Consider the following 18,651-nt stretch of genomic DNA (forward strand, 5'->3'; position numbering starts at 1 on the left):
TTCATTAAGAAATTTGAAGAAATTTGAATTAGCTTTTATTTTTATATCTTTGTTTGTGTAAAAAATGTTTTGTAATGTTTTAGGGGGTCGTTTTATTATGTGCATTTGTCATTTTTATTAGGTTTTTTTTTTTGTCTATTGAAATGTCTATTTCTTTTCCTTTTATAGAGCTGTGATCAGCATAGAGGTCTTAAGGGCTGCCAGCATGCAGTAGCTGAGGGTCCAGGACTGGCGGAGGTCAAGCTACTTGTGGAGCAGAAGAGGGCAGTAGAGAGAGAACTAATGGAGCTGAAGTCCCAGTTGGAAAAGGCTGGTTTCTCCTCTCTCTCTCAAATGAGGTACAGCTATCTGTGCAACAAATTATAAAAGGTTATTTTACAAATAATAAATGTTAAAAAGTGTCAATTTCTGTTTTGTGTGGTACTCCTAAAATAGGAACGCTTTCTTTACTCTATGCTCTGAAAATGAAGAGCTCAAGATTATGGTGACAGGAAGAAAGCCTCAGAATGATGGACAGAAGAGCACATCAGATGGACAGTCCTATGGACAGCTGATGGATGCAGTTGGTGTAAAGGTGAGTTTGCTTTACCTCTGAAGGTTAATAGCATCCATGGGCTTTTACTGCAAACTTTCTTGCATGCTTGTATTTCAGCCTAATGAAAGGGAGCCAATGTGTGACAAGAGGGTGCGACTGAAGTCTGACCTTGAGCAGGTCCAGCAGGAGAGCAGAGAGATTCAGGAGAGACTCATGGTGTCAGAGGCCACAGTTCAAGCTCAAGCTGAACAACTTAAAGACTACAGAGAACTGCTCAGTGAGTAATCACAATCTCATCAGTGAAACTGCTGACAAAAATCTTTGTTAACAAATAATACTCATATTTCCTACAAATGCAAAAGTTCCTTAAACTTATATAGTCAAAATGTATGTAAAATAAAATGGTCAAAATAGTGCATTTGATTATGTTATTTCAGGAGAGCAGGTTTTCAAAACAACGACAGTTTTCAAATTATTTTTTATTAAGTGTTGATGCATTAAAATGATTATATAAAATATCTGAATTTATGACAACTGAATTGTTGATAACTTGATAACTGAAATTTTACTTTTGTAGATATAATTAGATGCCATGTAAAATGCTTGAGTAAAATGAAATAAAATGAATCTGACAAAATACTATATATTATTGAAATATTATATTTACTACTTTAATACTATAATATAATTAATACTATACTAATCTATACTATAATTATACAGTAAATAAAAAATACTATAATTAAATGTACTATAATAATTTAAAGTATATTTTGTCAATAGACTAAAAAATTATTAAACTGTGAGTTAAAAAAAGGCTATTAACACTGACTCACAAACATAAATAAAAAGCATTATATGAAAGGTTTCAGTTCCTAAAACACCTATCTGTCTGGTCTTTCGTGTAGCAGAAACATCAGTACAGCAGGACAATAAGCAGGTCCAAGTGGACATCCAGGATCTGGGGTATGAGACATGTGGCCGCAGTGAGAATGAGGCAGAGAGAGAAGAAACCAGCAGCCCAGGTAGTCTCATTTGGAGTTACCACTAGGGGGCGTTATGTCTTAAAACTGTAGGGCCTAATTTTACTTTTTAAACACTGTATCAAAACAACTTCTTGTAAATAATAAATCTGTCTTTCTGTGCTGCAGAGTTTGATGATCTGGAGCTGTGCACATCTCTCTCTTATCATGATGGTGGCTCTCAGTGGTGGGGTGGTCCCAGTTCACTGAACTCTGGGAAGACTGAACCTGATGTGACGTACCTGCAGCAGCTGGTAGAGGACCTGCGTGGTCAGCTCTCCCAATCTCAGGCTCTGATCCGTAGCCTGCAGGCCCAAACACGTGATCACACTCCAGTCAGCACTCTTCGTAAGGTCAGCTGGGGCTTGGATAACTCTGAGGCACAGAGTACAGCTGAGGAGGACGAGGGCTGGCAGTCGTCTGACGGCTTCGGGTCCCTCCCCCGCCAGCCCAAGCAAGACCGAGAGCTGCAGGAGCTCGTCTCCCGTGTGACATCACTGGAGGAGCAGCTCAGAAAGGGCAAAGGTCATTCAGAAGATGGCAAAGCTGAGAATTGGCAGGGGTGAGTACTGTACATTCATGTGATGTTAATATAATAATATTTATCTAAATTCAATTAAATTATGTGTACAGTAAGATGAATTCAATAAAATATAAGATTATTGCAATTAATCACATTTTGTTTTTTTCACATTTAGTACATTTAATATATATGGCCTGTTATAGAAATGTGTTTTTTTTGTATAGAAAAATGTATGTATGTGTGTGTGTGTGTGTGTGTGTGTGTGTGTGTGTATACATATATATACTTTTCTCCCCTGCAGTAAGTTTGACACGCTGATCCAAGCACAGGCCCGTGAGCTGTCTCACCTGCGTCAGAGGATGCGGGAGGGCCGTGGCGTGTGTCATATTCTGACTCAGCACCTGGGAGACACCACCAAGGCCTTTGAAGAGCTGCTGCGCTCTAATGACATTGATTACTACATGGGACAGAGCTTCAGAGACCAGCTCTCCCAGAGCATCTCACTTGCTCAGAGAGTCAGCACCAAAATCAGCGGCCGTGAGTGAAAAATACATACTTCCCAACATACATCTGATAATATCAAGGTTTTTCTGTAAAAAAAAAACATTGCAATTAATTAATTTTTCACATTACAGGGGATCACTCTGAAGTCCCAGATGACAAATCAGGTCACGAGCTGCTTGCAATACGGTGAGTCAGCTGAACATTTTATTGATCACACCTTGTCATTATAGCGCTTCAGAACTGAATCAGGTTCCCATTTCTGTCAGTACGCCAAATCAGCCAGAACGTGTGATGAGTATAACACATGGGCAATATTGATTTGTTGAGATTTGTTTAATTTGCTGACACAAATTTCAGTTTAAACTCCCAATAAAGAGCCTTTGAGGAGTGCCTTAGTGTAGCATCTTTTCCTTAGTAAAGTCTAATTGCTTACAGTGCTTTAAAAGTATGTTTTGCATGTTCATAAAGCAGAGCGGCTTGTTACATGATGATTAGTTTTGGCAGTGCATATATTTGCTGGCATGATCACAGAGCTTTCTAGTGTCCTATTGACTTGGACACCAGCTGTGGTGAGTTTCCCACCCAGTAAGCATCATGGAAACGTTCAGTCCGGATGGATCAATGTGAGGGATTATTTCAGTAATGAGACATTGTCAAGTGAATCCTTCATACTGTACACCCTCTGACTGGTTAGGTTTTAATATTGTGTTTCAATATATTTTTATTGTAACAGTCAAGTTTGACTCCATTGTGCTATTTCTTAGAATCAAATGTGTCATTATGGTGAGAAGGGCACTTTTTTTTGCCATTTTTACAGTAGATGTGACTGCAGACATGACCCTCAATATTGAGTGGTTGTTTTGAGGTGTTTGTTTCCAGTGGTCTTTTCTTTTCAGTTTCTCTTTTTCTTTCACAATCTCTTCCCGTACACCTCCATCTGTAACTCCCTTGGTTCATTTCTACCCTCTCATGAGCATTGAAGTGGACTTATTTGACTTTGCCTGCAGGCCCGGTCGAGCGATGCTATATGCTAATGCTAATGTGAACTGTCAGAAGCTTGCTACATAATGTCACCGCTGGTTCTAGGGTGTCTCTGAAATGTTCAGAACTCATGGGACATTTTAACGGAATTCATGCCCTCATTCCGTACCCCTTCAGAATGGCTATTACATGAGCCTTGTTTTTCTTTCCTTTATGCCATGATGCGTTGTGTTGGGCAGTAGTCAGCGGGTGAGCATACATGAGCTGGGAGGATCTGCAGTGTTTGCCTGTTAACAGGATCTTCTTTATATTGTATATTGAATGGAAAGGCGTAAAGATGGCATTCTTAAGCGTTTTTAATTTTATTTTTAGAACTATTTATTAAATATATTAAAATGTTATTCTTACATCTTTTTTAACGTTCTGTTGGCACATCTAGATGGATTTGCCTGATGAGAAGGACCTCATCAATCAAGTTCTTCTGCATCCTTTTACAATTTTGTGTGTCTATGTTTCGCACTCTGTGTCTGGAGATTCTTTGAATCATCCAAAGCTGGGATGGACCGGTTGTGTTGTGAGATGGTCTTGTGTTGAAGAGAATAGAGAGATAAACTACTGGACATTAGAGGAACAATATTTGGTTTGGAATATTTTTATTAAGCTGTTTTTTTTAAAGGGGTGGTTGATTATGATTTCACTTTTTTAACTTTAGTTAGTGTGTAATGTTGCTGTTAGAGCATAAACAACATCTGCAAATTTATGCTCAAAGTTCAGTGCAAAGGGAGATATTTTCTTTTAAATAAATTGCTATTTATGGACTCAAAAAAAAAAAGGCTAGTAAGGACTACAAAAAGCTTTTTCCCAGGTTTTTGACATCACTATCCCCAAAGTTTACATAAACCCCTTCATAGAATCAGGAACTCAACAGACTGTTTTGACGAGAATGGAAACAGTGGTGTACAATAAAGGTAAAATATGTGAAAATAATGTCGTTGTTTTTTTTTAAAACAAAGCATGAACACTTGTTACATTTCACCACTTAAATAAAATCAAGCCTTTGAAAAAGCTGATCAGCCACCCCTTTAATGCCGGAAGTGATTGAGATTTGGCTGTTAACCGGGTTTTGCCCACAGAACATACTAAAATTTATTTTGAATTATCATTCAATAATTTTTTCCCTCAAAGATTTATTTCTTACAAGTACTAAAAGAATTGTTAAAGCTGTTGAGGACAGCTCAGAGGAACTGGAAATGGAACCATTAAGTTCTTTATGATTCCCTTCCCTACTGCACAAAATCATTAATATTTTTTCCAAGGGACCATTTAACCAATAAGATAATTCACTTCTTGCATCACAGATCTGTCATGATTTTAATTGCAGTTTAAAGCCGCCTTTGTTGATCTGGTAGTGCACATCACCTCCTCGTCCCTTATTTCCTTTGTAGCTCTGTCATAATGGAAGCTCACAGCCAGAAAAGCATGATTTCCAGTGTGTAATCTCCTTCTGGAAATGTCTCTGTTTGTCTCTAATATTGCAGCCTTTAATGAGGTGAAAGAGAGTGAAAGGGTGCGCAGATGGCCAACCAGATGCACGCCTGGACTTAACCATATTTTGTTGCCAGTCAGCTCATTTAGCTGGGGTTTGTAATTGAGTGAAAACGGAGGGGATTTGCATCGGTTTGATGTCCTAAGTGTTTTATGTGTGTTATCGTGTCCTCTTGTGAACATTTGCCCTGGGACAGAGCTGTCACATGGTTGGTAGCTGTGCTGTGACCACCAGGCTCTGGATTGGGTGTTGACTCCTGCGCTAATCAGGTTAAGTTATTAAAACCTCATGAGTGAAATAGGTCAGAGGCAGCTAAAGCTGACAGAGAAAGAAAGAGAGAGCGCTAAAAATGAGAAGACAGTGGAAGGAGAAGACCACATGCGAGATTTTGTGAAAGAAGAGGATGACTGAATGACAGAAGAGGACATTGACATTAACCTGTCCGTGGAAGTGGACTTACTCTTTGGTTTTCCTTTTGTTTGGATGCGGATACTACACCATATAGAAATAAGAAGTAACTTGAAGCAACCATGAGCAACAGTAAAGACTATATTCTATTTTGTTTTGAGATGATTTACAAAAGAAAATGTTAATTTTATAAGCGTATAATAGTTTGGATATGCCTTATGTTTGTTTATTGGAACACAGATGTGTCTCTTTTGACTGAAGCGGCCTGTTTATGCACAGAGGAACACATCAGCCCAACGGCAAGGACCACACATACACGCACACTTCACCATGAGGGTTTGTTGTGTTTGAGAGCTCATGGGGAAGGACGTTACGTTTCGGGAAGACACTCTGATTAACCTTTTCCTTCTTTGGGAATAAATAGAAAAGCACAGAGGAACTGGTCTCTAGGAAGAAGGACTTACTGAACATTCAACATCAGTGGCTTTTGTTTTTTTGTAATCGAGACTAATGGAATTTCAAGTTGGCTTTGTAATTATTAGTTCATGAAGGATGTGTTTGATCTGTTGTCCAGCAAGAACTTGAAAAGGAAGAGGAGTTTGAGTAAGACCATGCTGGATGTCATAGCAGTTAGTATTTTTGCATTTGTGTATGTATTAAAACTCTGTTGTGGTTGGGAATAAAACAGATCTGTCTCTCAGCACTTGGGATTTGTAATCTCGGGATTTGCGCTGCTCTTTGTCCAACTGCCTTCTGGAGATTCCCAACTCCTCCCCCATCACTACTCGCAATCTGGGCAAACCCCTCAGCCTTCGTCACGTGAATGATCGCAACCCAGTTACCACAGAGACCCAGTTGACAGGCGCTACTTCGACTGCCGGTCCTGCGGCCCCTGACCTGCTCCTCTGTATTTCCCAGCCAGCCAAGGATTTGGAAAGCCAGGATGAAGTGGTTGTGACTGGGTCTCAAAGGAGCATAAGGGCTCAGGCAGGTCGGGGGGCCATGGCTCCGCTGTGGAGGTCAATGCTCTCCAAAAGCAGCCCCTTGTACCGCAAATCCCTCTTTTCCTTCTCTCTGTGGGAATGGCAGGTGCAGAAGAGAGAGTTGGCCATTCTTAAGAAGCAGACAGAAAGGGAGAGAAGAACGCTGCACAAACAAATGGAGAAGTAAGAGCTTTGAGGTGTTTTACAGGTGTAGGTTTTAAAAATAAAATTAAAAATTGTAAAATTTGACCATTTAAAGAAATATTTGTTTTTTTGTACTCTACTTATAAAAAAGTTTGGGGTTGTTAAGACTTAAAAGCAGTCTTCTGTGTTCACCAAAACATTTATTTGATCAAAATACGGAAAAAAAATTTAGTATTATAAAATAATATTACAATATAAAACTTTTTTTAAACTTTAAAATTTCTATTTTAAAATACTTAATGTAATTTATTCCTGTGATGGCAAAGCTGAATTTTCAGAATCCATTGCTCAAGCCTTAAGTGTCACATTACCCTTCAGAAATCGTTCTAATATGCTGATTTGGTGCTTAAGAAACATTTGTTATTATTATAAATGTTTAATGTTCAAACATATGTGCTGCTTAATATTGTGTACTTTTTTTGGATTCCTTAGTGAATAGAAATGTCAAAATCTTACTGACCCCAACTTTTTAACATTTTTAAACAGTTTTCTGTGCATTTTACATGAGGTGTGCTATTTGGTGCCTTTGTTGAGTGTTTTAAAATCAGACTCCTGTGGGGTTACATTTCAGTTCGGATTTTGTATTTTCGAAGACAGGTGTCTATGTCGGTTGGTGTTGGACATGTTAAATTTTGCTGCATATGACTGTGTCACACTACTGTGTTGATAAACTCACACGAACACAATGATGATGATGAGCAGTCTTTAACAAATCCACAGAAAATAAATCCAAACAGAGAGAAGGCTTGCAACACATCAAATATCTACAAGACCCAACAACAATGAACAGAAAGAGAGCAACTTAAATTCACAAGCAGACTAAACTAATTAATGACACACACCTGAACAGAATGACATAATGAACTCAAAGAACAGAAACCGTGCAAAAGGAAAACAAAGTCCAAACTGACTGATACAGTGACAGATATGCGTGTTTTGGCTCTGACAAAAAAAGTCCTAATTAATCCAGATATAAATGAATTGTGGGTACAAAATTAGCCTAATGCCCAGCATGCAGGACACACCTGGCACATGGCAAATAGAATATGGTAACAATTTGCATGTACAACATGCTTAATTTGTATCCACATTAGCATAATAAACCCAAAACTCACTTTTATCAGATCCTGACATTTACATTTATTAGTTTAGCAGTTTTGACTTGCAGAAGAGGAGAAGCGTGACACAATCGCTTCATCATATGACTGTGGCACATTAACAAAAGTGATCTTAGGTGGGAAATTGCAGAAGCTTTTTTGTTTTGAATAATTCTGTAAAGTGAGAATTTTGTTTATATTCTGACAGTATAATTATAGATTTCTTGTGTTTGCAGATTGTGCTCATTGTTTGTTCTTGTCATAACCAGAGTAATTAGCCATCACTACAACAAGCAACAGGATATTTTGTTGATCATTTGGTTTGTATTTCTGCAGCTGGGTAGCCCCGCCCACTGTGAAATCTAATTGGTCCTACACTGTATATTAAGCATCAAATATCTTCTGATTGGCTTACAGATGTCTCTCACTGTCACCTTAAGGCAGTTACATTTTAATACAAACAAAGCTAAATGTCATTTTTGTCTGTCCTAAGGCTAAGTAAGGAGCTGCAACAGAAAGACAAGCTCATTGAGTCACTACGCTCCAGACTTGACCAGCAACAACCACGATCGGATACGCCTACTAGCAGTCATGCCCTCTCTGTGGCTACAGATCAATCAGACAGGACCTCTTTTGTGTCAGATGGCCATGGCTCAACCAATGAGGATCTAGAGCTTTGCTCCAAGCTAGATGCTGCCAGCGAATATGGCCAAGAGGAGGCAGCGAGAATTGCCACAGGTTTTTGACTTTATTAACATCATATTTCTATATTTTATTTATATTTTATTATGTTTGCTCCCTTTCATCATATTCCGGTTAGTTTCTCATCCACCTTTTTTTATCGTCCACCTGTTTTGTTTCAGACTCTTTTGATCATAGAAGTCCAGCCTCATTACATCCATCAAATCCTCCACCTATCACTTCATCATACAGACACCAGTCCTCCAAAACCTGTCCCAGCATGCACTGTACACCACGTAGGCCAATGGAAACCCAAGCACAGACAGGTAGGAAGAGCAAGGGGTACCAAATCACACATGCCCTTTTTAATATCTATCTTAACGATGTTATTTTTTCACTAAGTGCACTGCCATTCAAAAATTTGGGGTCAGCAAATTTTTTTTTTTAAAGAAATTAATACTTTTTTGAGTCAGTTATAACATTTACATTTCTTACTGTTTATGGTGTTTTTATTTGAAATAAATCATTATGAACTTTATATTTAAAAAAGGAGTCTGGTTTATCATTTTTTACTTTTTATTTAAAAAAGGAGTTATTTAAAAAAGGAGTCTGCACAACTGTTTTCAATACTGATAATAAAAAAATGTTTCTTGAGCACCAAATCAGCATAATAAAATATTTCTTAAGTATCATGCGAGACTGAAGACTGTGTAATGGCTGCTGAAAATTCAGCTTTGAATCACAGGAATAAATAAAATTTCAAAGTATATTAAAACAGAAAGCAGTTATTTTAAATTGTAATAATGTTTTAAAATATAACTGTTTTATTTTATTTTTGATCAAATAAATGCAGCCCTGGTGAGCAGAAAAGACTTTTAAAAAATGTGAAAAACTTACCGACCCCAATATATATATATTTTTTTCTTCAGATTAATATTGTTTTAAAAGTTTGGGTATGTTCCATATACCAGCTGTAGCCTGTTTCTAGGCATAAACTCTCACTAAATGAAGCATCTGTAGCTGTTTCTCTGTCTGTCCTCCCATTAGGCCTCTCTACTGTACCTCTGTCCAGCTCCATTTCCTTCTCCACTTCTCTCCACTGTCCTGAAATTTCTTCTCCACCTGTGTTTGATCCTCAAACTCAACCCTTGAGAACCCATCACCATTATGGTGGGGGGTTTTCACTGGCAGAGGTTCACCAAGAGCTTCAAATGCTCCAGAGACAGCTTGGAAACAGTGAGCTTGCATCTGAGTGTGTGTAGCACAGAATTATTCATACTAATTCTGCCACTTAATCACTATCGGCAAGATTTGAACCCTTAACTGGAATAATGCTATTGCTAAATAGAAATCAGAGATTGAATGAAATACGGTAAAGAAATCTGATGTTAAACCAAACATTTTGTCATACAAACCTAAGAAGTCATTGATGCATCATGCAGTTACTGAATGTTGAATCACTAATATGCATGCAAAAATCATTTGCTTAATCTTTATTTTCCCCGTAAAAATGTCCAAGCATCCTCTATACAAGATTGAACTGAAGAAACAATTTACTAATGAAAATTAGATTTTAGCATGCAAAATGTTATTTCTTGAATCTAAATTTTCATACATTACTGAAATCAGTCATTGGGAACTTAGATCATATTTGTCTTCATCCCCTTCTGCTCTTCTTAGTTCATGCTGCTCATTTTTTCTTATTTTTTAACCTTTATTTTTTTTTTAAGGAAATTAATACTTTTAATGAGCAAGAATGCATTAAATTGATCAAAAAAGTGACAGTAAAGACACTTACAGTTTCACAGAAAGATTAAATAATAGCTGTTCTTTTGACATTTTCTATGTTGATAACAATTAGAAATGCTTCTTGACCAAATCAGCAATATTAAAATGATTCCTGAAGGATCAAGTGATGGAGGAATGACTTCTGAAAATGTAGCTTTGCCATCATGGTAAAAAATTTAATTGTAAAATATTAAAATAGAAAACCATTATTTTAAATTGTAATACTTTTTTTTTACAGTATTAATGTTTTACTGTATTTTTGATTAAATAAATGCAGTCTTGGTGCGCATGAGAGACTTCTTTCAGAAACATTAAAAAATCCTACCGACCCTAAAACACTTTGGCCAGTAATGTATATACTCATTCTTTTACGTTCTCTCCAATAATATTTGGTTTTCTTATCTGGGGTACAGGCTACCATGGTCCTCAGATCAAACCCCTTCCTGCATTTCCACTGGGTTCCCATACTCAGCCTGACCATAACAGCTCACACCCACTATCCCATCATGCCTATGAACAGTCACCTTTCAGCAGCCAGCACACCAGTCCTGCTATGAAATCAGGGACAAGCCTTCTGGAGAGCAGTGCAATGTGGGATATGATGTATGGCCCAAGACCTTTAAGACCAGGCACGTATGGAGACGTGTCCTCTGGTTCCTCTGGATATCAGTCAGGCCATACAGGTTAGAGTTAATTATAATGCTTACATATTGTTGTCATATATCGTTTTGTAAAACTTATCCTGCTCTTTTTATATAATGCTTAAGGTACAGACTTGATGGAAGAACACTTAAGGGAGATTCGCACTCTCCGGCGGCGTCTAGAAGACTCTATCCAGACCAATGATCGTCTGAGACATCAGCTAGAGGAGAGATTGGCCTCCTCTGGGCGAAACGGAGGTCAGAGATTTAAACAATCATATTCACACCCAGTCAGTGTGTTTATGCTGGAATACTTTACTTGTATGTATTTGTGTGTATATATTGCTTTTATGTTTCGAATGTGTCTATATTTTCTCTTACCTTTCACTAGCAGGGGGAGCGCCCACTAACATCTATATCCAAGGCCTTGATTCTGTCAGTCAGCTGTCCAATGAGATTCAAGCACTGAAAGAGAAAAATTATACCTTGCAGAAGCAACTCCAGCAGGCCAGGACAGGTAAGATCTTAGTCCTACGATGTTCATAAGGAATGCTATCAGCAGTACTATATACCAGCTTTAATATATATTAAGTGTAAATGATCAAGAATATTTTCTTCTCAGTTTTAACAGTAGAATATATAGCTTAGTACAAACAGTATCCATTCAGTATAGGCATTTATCTTGGAAATAAAAAAAGTTAATTAAATGTTATAAAAATTATTTATTTTACATAAAGTTTTAGTAATTCTATTGTGTTTGTCATTGATTATTATTAAAAATTTATAGTTTTTATTCATTTTTATTTCAGTTTCAGTTATTTTAGTGCATCAAGTTAAACTAAATAAAAAGGAGAAATGTTGCCTTGGCAACTAGCTGCAATAAAACAAGTTGAAGTTTTTTATATTTTATTTCAGTTAATGTTTATTTCTAGTAATGAAAACGTAGCCAGTATCTCCTGAGTCTTGAGATGTTTTGCATTCACATGCAGAAGGCAGTAAAGAGATGGAGCGGCTGAGAGAGGCGGTTCTGTCTGGGCGTGGCCAGTTAAAGCAGGCGGAGCTAGAAGCCGACAGGTGGGCGGATCAGTGCAGACGGCTGCAGGCTCAGAACAGAGAGCAGACTCAGGCAGTACTGCAGCTCAAACAAGAGAAACAGAACAGCATGGACAACATCACCAGGTACAGTGTCAGACTACAATATCCCTTTGTAACCCCTCGAAAATTTAGTAGTAGTTTTGAGATTTTGCTCTGGACAAAAATGTGGCAGACTAACTGACTGAATAATATTTGTGTGTATACATCTGTGAACAGGTTACAGCATGAAGTGAATGTTCTCCAGCAGCAGCTGAGTGAGTCTCAGTGTCTAGTGCACACACTGCAGTGTGAGCTACAGGTGTATCAGAGAGTCTGTGGCACTACTGAGAGCAACACAGGTAAGAAAAAGATATACCTGTCTGATACTCAAAAAGCCATTAAATCTCTACAATTAAATTAATATTTTAAAATTGTGCTAGATGGACATTTACACCAAAAACCTTGTGCATCTTGCTTTAGATTGAGTATAGGTTGGCCAAAATTTATGATTTTATATACACATTTAAATGTTTTGTGCCCTGTACTACTCTAGGCTCAGGATTGAGTTTGACCTTTGACCTACGAGAGCAAGAGTCTAACATGCATTTGTTGGAGCGGCAGTTGAGACAGAGGCTGGACCAGTGTATGCCCCGTCCCTCAGCCAGGAAACAGTTCTTCCACGGTGAGACAACCAATCAATCACTTGCTTATCATGACTTAAATTCACACGTATATGGATGGTTTGTGGATGCATTTGTGATATTTTTATTTTATTTTGTTTTACTGTTTTCTGTATGTCTGTTGTAGTCTAATCATGTTCTAGTTTTGTTGTTGTTTAGGGGTTCTTCAGCCCCTGTTAAACAGGTTTGCCCACAGTCTTCTGCTGGTGGTAAGAGTTTTATATAACACACTTTCGATGCTTTATATAAGAGATAAACTCACTCAAGTAAATGGATGTCACAGAAAACTGATCAGTCAATGCATGTCTTCTAATTAGACTCATCTAAGTCTGGTGCTGAAGCTCTAGAGGTTGAGGCCCCTGATGGCTCCTTCGCCTGCAAGACTGGGCGTCATATGATTGGTCATGTGGATGACTTCAATGCCCTTCAGCAGCAGCTACTGGAAGGGAAGGTTGTTATCCGCAAGATGGAAGCGGCACTGAAGTCCAGCACAGAATCACCTAACCTACCCGATGTCAGTATTAAGATCTGGTTTAAGATGAAAGACTGATGTGATTCTGTGGATGGACAATACAGAGATTTATATTTCTTTAGTAGAGCTGTCAAATTATTACAAATGGAATTAAATTGATGATTAATAAAATAAAATTAATTAACTGCAGGTTTTAAATTATTTTTAGTAGAGCTGTCAAATTATTACAAATGGAATTAAATTGATGTAACAAAAAAAACCCAAAACAAGGGGAAAAAAAAAGGGGAAGAGTGTCCAAAAAAAGGGAATCTGTCCTCGTCGTGCTGCATGGGATCGTGGGGGTCTGGCATTGTTCATGGAGGAAGGGTCCATGTAAGGGGCGGAGTCCGCGGCCGCACGCACGCGCTCCCTCTTTTAGGGGCGGCGGCTTTTCTAGCGGCTTGAAATCCTCGCTGGCCGCGGCGCTTGTATTTTATGGTACGGCCCGGCATCCTGGCCCGACGGGTTTAGACTGATGCGGTTTCGAGGAATCCGGGTCCGGCAGCTCACGTCTCTGGTGGCGCGGGAGTGAGAAAACGCACCCTTCCTGGACCCACGAGGACAAATGTGCATGCACGGGGAAAGAGAGTCTCCCGAGGAGAGGCGCGTTGGGCTTTTAAACAGCGGCGGTGATGAGGCTTCCATTTCCTTCAGGTGTGCCCCATCACACGCCGCCAGCCCTGACTCGTCCAGCGCCCCTCCTCTCTCACACACCCACTCCTATCGGGAGCCTGGTGAAGGGCGGCGATTTAGGACGGGGTGCCGGTGATTATCAGGGAGGAGGCAGCTGATCGTCACTTACAAATGGAATTAAATTGATGATTAATAAAATAAAATTAATTAACTGCATACATCAGGGAAATTACATAAATATAAAAAATATAAAAAAAAAAAAATTATTTAAATGAAAACTTATTTGATTTGATGTTTTGTGAGAGTTAATCATGGAAATGTGAAAACATTTATAAATTATTGAAATATTAATCTCAGGGAGTATTTTAAGTAAATATTTGAAGTCAAAAGGGGTTTGGCTGATAAAAAAGTTTAGGAATCCCTGGCACATATCATCACTGCAGAATTAGCTGAGAAAACCCCCTTGAATTAGTAATGTAGTGGTGAAGTTCATTTTATTTCCATATATTAGAAACATTGCTCCATATATTCAAACATAAACACATCACTGACCTACTGTCTGTTTTAGAATTGAGTTTATATTATCTGTCCATATATAGTCAGATTGACATGGCCCATGAGCTCAAATATGTTATTTTTACATATTTAGAAAATAATTAATCATACAAATTAACACATTTTTTTTTTTATTTTTTGATTTAAAAATATTAATTAAATATTTTTTTATTATTTTTTTGTTATAGTTTTTATGTGTATGTTTTTTATATTTTTCTTTGTGATTATTTTTAATGTAATTTTTTGCTGTGTATTGTTTTAATGAATTTGTGAAAAGTTTGAATATTCCAAATGAAATGTCATTCACACGCGGTTTCTCTCTACAGGGTTATATGAGGAACTTGCACACCAGCACTAAGACACTGAAGCAGATTCTGGATGAGACAAGCTCTCTCTTAAAAATATTTTGGAGGGCGTCTCTGCCCAGCACTGAGACCTCGGCCCAGCAGCTCAAAAAGGTCAGAGGGCACTTAGAGAGTAAACAATTCACATATTACAATATTTCTCGGAACCAGTACCCACTTTTGTGCTCCTTTGAGACTTTTACATGCACCTGTTAGAGAAATTCACACTGACAGTGACAGCAAAGGAATCCAGGTATTGCATTAATATTTTTATGAGAATTGTTTTTTATTGTCTGTTATTGGTGTAATCCTAAAGGGTTCTTTGTGTATGTGAATGTGTAGGAGCAGTCTTTGAGAAAAGAGGTTTTCACTCTGAGGCGCAAGTTGTCTGATCAAGAGCAGCTTCTCAGGGACACGATGGAGAATCTGAGGACCTCCAGTCGCACTAAAGACAGCATGGAGCAATTCATCGTCAATCAATGTGAGTTAATCTCTTCTCTCTTCTTTGTTTATGTTTATTGTTCTTCTCTTCACTTTATTTTATTTGTATCCAGTGTCAAGAACACGAGATGTGTTGAAACAAGCTCGCTCAAATCTAGAGGTGAGTCTTTTCTATCATTCATACATGCATTTCTTTTACAACCTTAAGCATGTAGGGGTGTGCAATATCACGATTTTTGATCGTGGACGATTAACATGTCTCCATGATCTGCTTTTGAAGAAATATCATAGTATTGTGCTACAGCTCATATTCTATCAGTTACAGATCTAGCGCCTCCATCACGATAATACAGCGCGAAATACATTCACATCAAATGTTAACTCAGCGGTAGAGTTACACTCACTGGACACTGCACTTATTAGCAATCACAAAAGTACGTTATTTGCATGTGCTTTAAAGCCTTGCTGTTACAATAAGTGGTGTATGCACTTTTTATGCAGTAATGTGTGTATGTTGTTTTATTTTTTTTTAATTCATTGTTCTTGAATGCTATTGTTAAATACACCTACTGTGCTTGAAAAATAAAGCACCGTTTTTTTTTATTTGTATAGCTTATAATGTATATTTGTAATGTGTATCTTTGTTTTTCTAATAACAAAGATAAAATAATGATTTTTATCTTCATCCACTTTGGCCTAAATGCCTGCCATTCTTTATTATTTTATATTTTCTTACCTTGTAAGGCTTTGTTTTTAAAATAGGAAACTAGTTTGGTTGTACTGCTCAGACAACTCGCAAAATAGTAAAATCAACTTGACAAAGAATCTTACCTTGTAAGGCTTTGTTTTTAAATCTGAAAACATTGTGATATGAAACTTGACAAAGAATTATTTTTGCAATATTGCCCACCCCTATAAGCATGTTTCTATGTGTAAAACAAGTTTTCCTGGTTGCACATCTAAATATGTGTAGTCCAAATGGCTTTTCAGTGTCTCAGAATAGTTTTTAGCTGAATAGACTTTTGCGTCAAGGGAAACCCAAAGGAATCCATCAGACGATTAAAGGCTTTATCTCCGGTTCTTTCTCACCGGGTTATTTTCCTTCTCCTGTGTATTTCTATGTCTTCTGAGTTATTCCAGAAGAATGAACTCAAGATTGCCTCTCTAGGCTGCACCCCTCTCCCTTCATCCTTCTATTCGGTCTCATCCACTCCTTCCTGGTCTGATAGAGGTACTGCGCTCTGGGTACACGTGTGTGTTAGTGTGTATGTGTTTATCTAGCAACACATGCATGCCTGACCTAATCTCACGTAACCAGACGTCTGACCATCAGCATGAAGTGTCATCCACCTTCTTTTTCATACAGTAAAAACTGTAATAATTATTTTCTATTTTAATTTGATTTTTAATTTTTTTAATATATATATATAAATTGAATATATTTTATAACTAATATATATGTAATTTATTCCTATAATAGGAAAAAAATAAATTTAGCAGCCGTTACTTCATTCGTTAATTCATGTCACATGATACTCCAGACATCATTCAAATATGCTGAAACATTTCTTTTTATTATTAATGTTGAAAACATATTTCATATTTTTGTGAAAACTGTGATACAAATCTTTTATAATGAACCAAAAATTAAAAGAAACATTTGAAATAGAAATCTTTTGTGATATTATAAATGTCTTTACTGTGACTTTTGATCAGTTTAACGTGTCCTTGCTAAATAAAAGCATTTCTTTAAAAAAATTGTACAGAACCCAAACTTTTCAACCGTAGTATAACTTGCACTTTGAATAGAATGTAAAAGATTTCACCTGCAGTATGAATAGAGCCTGTATCTCATTAACAGAACACTTTCAGTATTACAAATTCCAGTTCCTCCTCAGAAGCATGTACTCTAATGGGACAGTTAAGAATTAGTGATTGTAAGCTTCTTATCTAATGGCTCTTGCTGTCACTCTTTGTTTAGGTGAGGTCTCAGGAGCCTCCCTCCAACATGCCTCCTCTCTTGGTTGGAATTTCGTGACCCCTCAGGCTCAGGATCAGCACAAATCAGTGACAGCTTCATGGCTGGCACAGGGGCGTGACAGACAGCGCCTCTTCCAGGTGTCCTGCAGAACAGACTCCAGACGGAGTGCTGCTGTCTCTCCCTCTTTCTGAGTGAATCAGAGTCATATTAATTTACCCTACAATGCATTCAGTGTCCTGGATCATGTGTAGATCTATCATTCTAGATCTATCAGTAAGCCTTATTTATTATATAAGAACCACCAAAAAGTTCCATTGGATTAGATTAGTATTATAGATGTTTGGATTAGCTATCATGTCTCCAACCAAAGTAACATCTCATGGGTTTGTGTTTGGTGTTAGGGTTTATAATGAACCAGCAACACAATTAATGTGCAATTATAATACTACTGTGCTACCAGCCAGACCTGCTACACTGTAAATGAAAGTCACCCCAAGGACGAACTGAAGACTGATGGTGCAATAATTTTTCAATAAGCCTGCTGCTGTAGTCTTGACATCGGAATATAAGAGACATGTTTGTTTTGTGTTATTGCCAAAGTTTGAGTCTATTGCTTTTAATGAACTAACCATCTGCTGTTTTGTTCTATTAAACCTGTAGTACAGTTTAATTTCCTTTTTTCTCTTTATTTTCGTTCTTTTATTATTTTTTTGTTTGTTTCTTTTTACTGTTTTTATTTAACATTTTCCTGTTTTATAATTTTCCTGTACTGAAGAGTATTTTTAATTACTATTTAGTTTTGGTCCAAAAAATATATTTAAAAAAAAAGTGTTTTATATTACTATTTGCTGTATCAGCTCTTCCTGATGGACCTTTTTTTTCACTTTTTGTTTTTTATTTTTTATCTATTTTATTTTGTTTTTGTTTATTTTTGTTTTGTTTCAATTTTAATTTTTTTGTTACTGTTTTGTTTTTTATAGGCTTGCAATGTCTGTAAACTGTTCCCATGAGATAAAAAACACTCTAAACATTATCTCAAGTTTCTGAGTTAACATTATTGGGTTAAATAATTATCTTGTTAGACACTGCAGACAATGTTGCAAATTGTAGATTGTGAGACATTGGTCCTAATGCTACACATGTGCATAACTTTAATGTTTTAACTGTATGTGGGTTTGAAAGCCTGTTGCTCTTGCATGAACCACATGAATTACACTGTCATTTGCAGTATTTCAGTATTCCACAATAGTGCAAGAAGTCCTGGATTTTCTGCTGTATATGTGTAATTATCTGGTGCCATTTTGTTTGCTTTGTATATTATGTATTTGTTTAGGAGACACCTGTTTGCTGCTGTCATTAGGTCAGGCATGCATATGTTATGATGACAAAAGAGAGCCACGGGTCATTTCAAGTCAACCTTGCACTCATTCTTCTATGACAATCAAAAATTTCTCAGAGGTTTGTAATTTTGGAATTTAATTTGTTTTGTTTATTGTTTTGGTTGCAATGTTTTATTTGT

The 18,651-nt window shown here is 37.2% G+C and overlaps 1 protein-coding gene across 1 annotated transcript in view; it reads left to right on the forward strand.

The window, feature by feature from the left end:
* LOC109066150 (myomegalin-like) overlaps positions 1-18,617 on the forward strand; it is a 62,874-nt gene extending 44,257 nt beyond the window's left edge. Inside the window, 23 exon segments of the mRNA XM_042778331.1 lie at positions 169-338; positions 436-574; positions 653-812; positions 1,444-1,560; positions 1,687-2,119; positions 2,382-2,617; positions 2,716-2,770; positions 8,297-8,541; positions 8,667-8,810; positions 9,532-9,738; positions 10,686-10,955; positions 11,040-11,171; positions 11,308-11,430; positions 11,903-12,092; positions 12,225-12,346; positions 12,541-12,727; positions 12,827-12,876; positions 12,985-13,181; positions 14,693-14,824; positions 15,053-15,191; positions 15,265-15,311; positions 16,292-16,382; positions 17,133-18,617. Of these exon segments, the coding sequence (XP_042634265.1) occupies positions 169-338; positions 436-574; positions 653-812; positions 1,444-1,560; positions 1,687-2,119; positions 2,382-2,617; positions 2,716-2,770; positions 8,297-8,541; positions 8,667-8,810; positions 9,532-9,738; positions 10,686-10,955; positions 11,040-11,171; positions 11,308-11,430; positions 11,903-12,092; positions 12,225-12,346; positions 12,541-12,727; positions 12,827-12,876; positions 12,985-13,181; positions 14,693-14,824; positions 15,053-15,191; positions 15,265-15,311; positions 16,292-16,382; positions 17,133-17,323 (3,777 nt within the window). The 3' untranslated portion in view covers positions 17,324-18,617.
* Positions 18,618-18,651: the final 34 nt, after the last annotated feature.

Source organism: Cyprinus carpio, chromosome A20 (assembly GCF_018340385.1).
Source record: "Cyprinus carpio isolate SPL01 chromosome A20, ASM1834038v1, whole genome shotgun sequence".
In the NCBI taxonomy this organism is placed as follows: domain Eukaryota; kingdom Metazoa; phylum Chordata; class Actinopteri; order Cypriniformes; family Cyprinidae; genus Cyprinus; species Cyprinus carpio.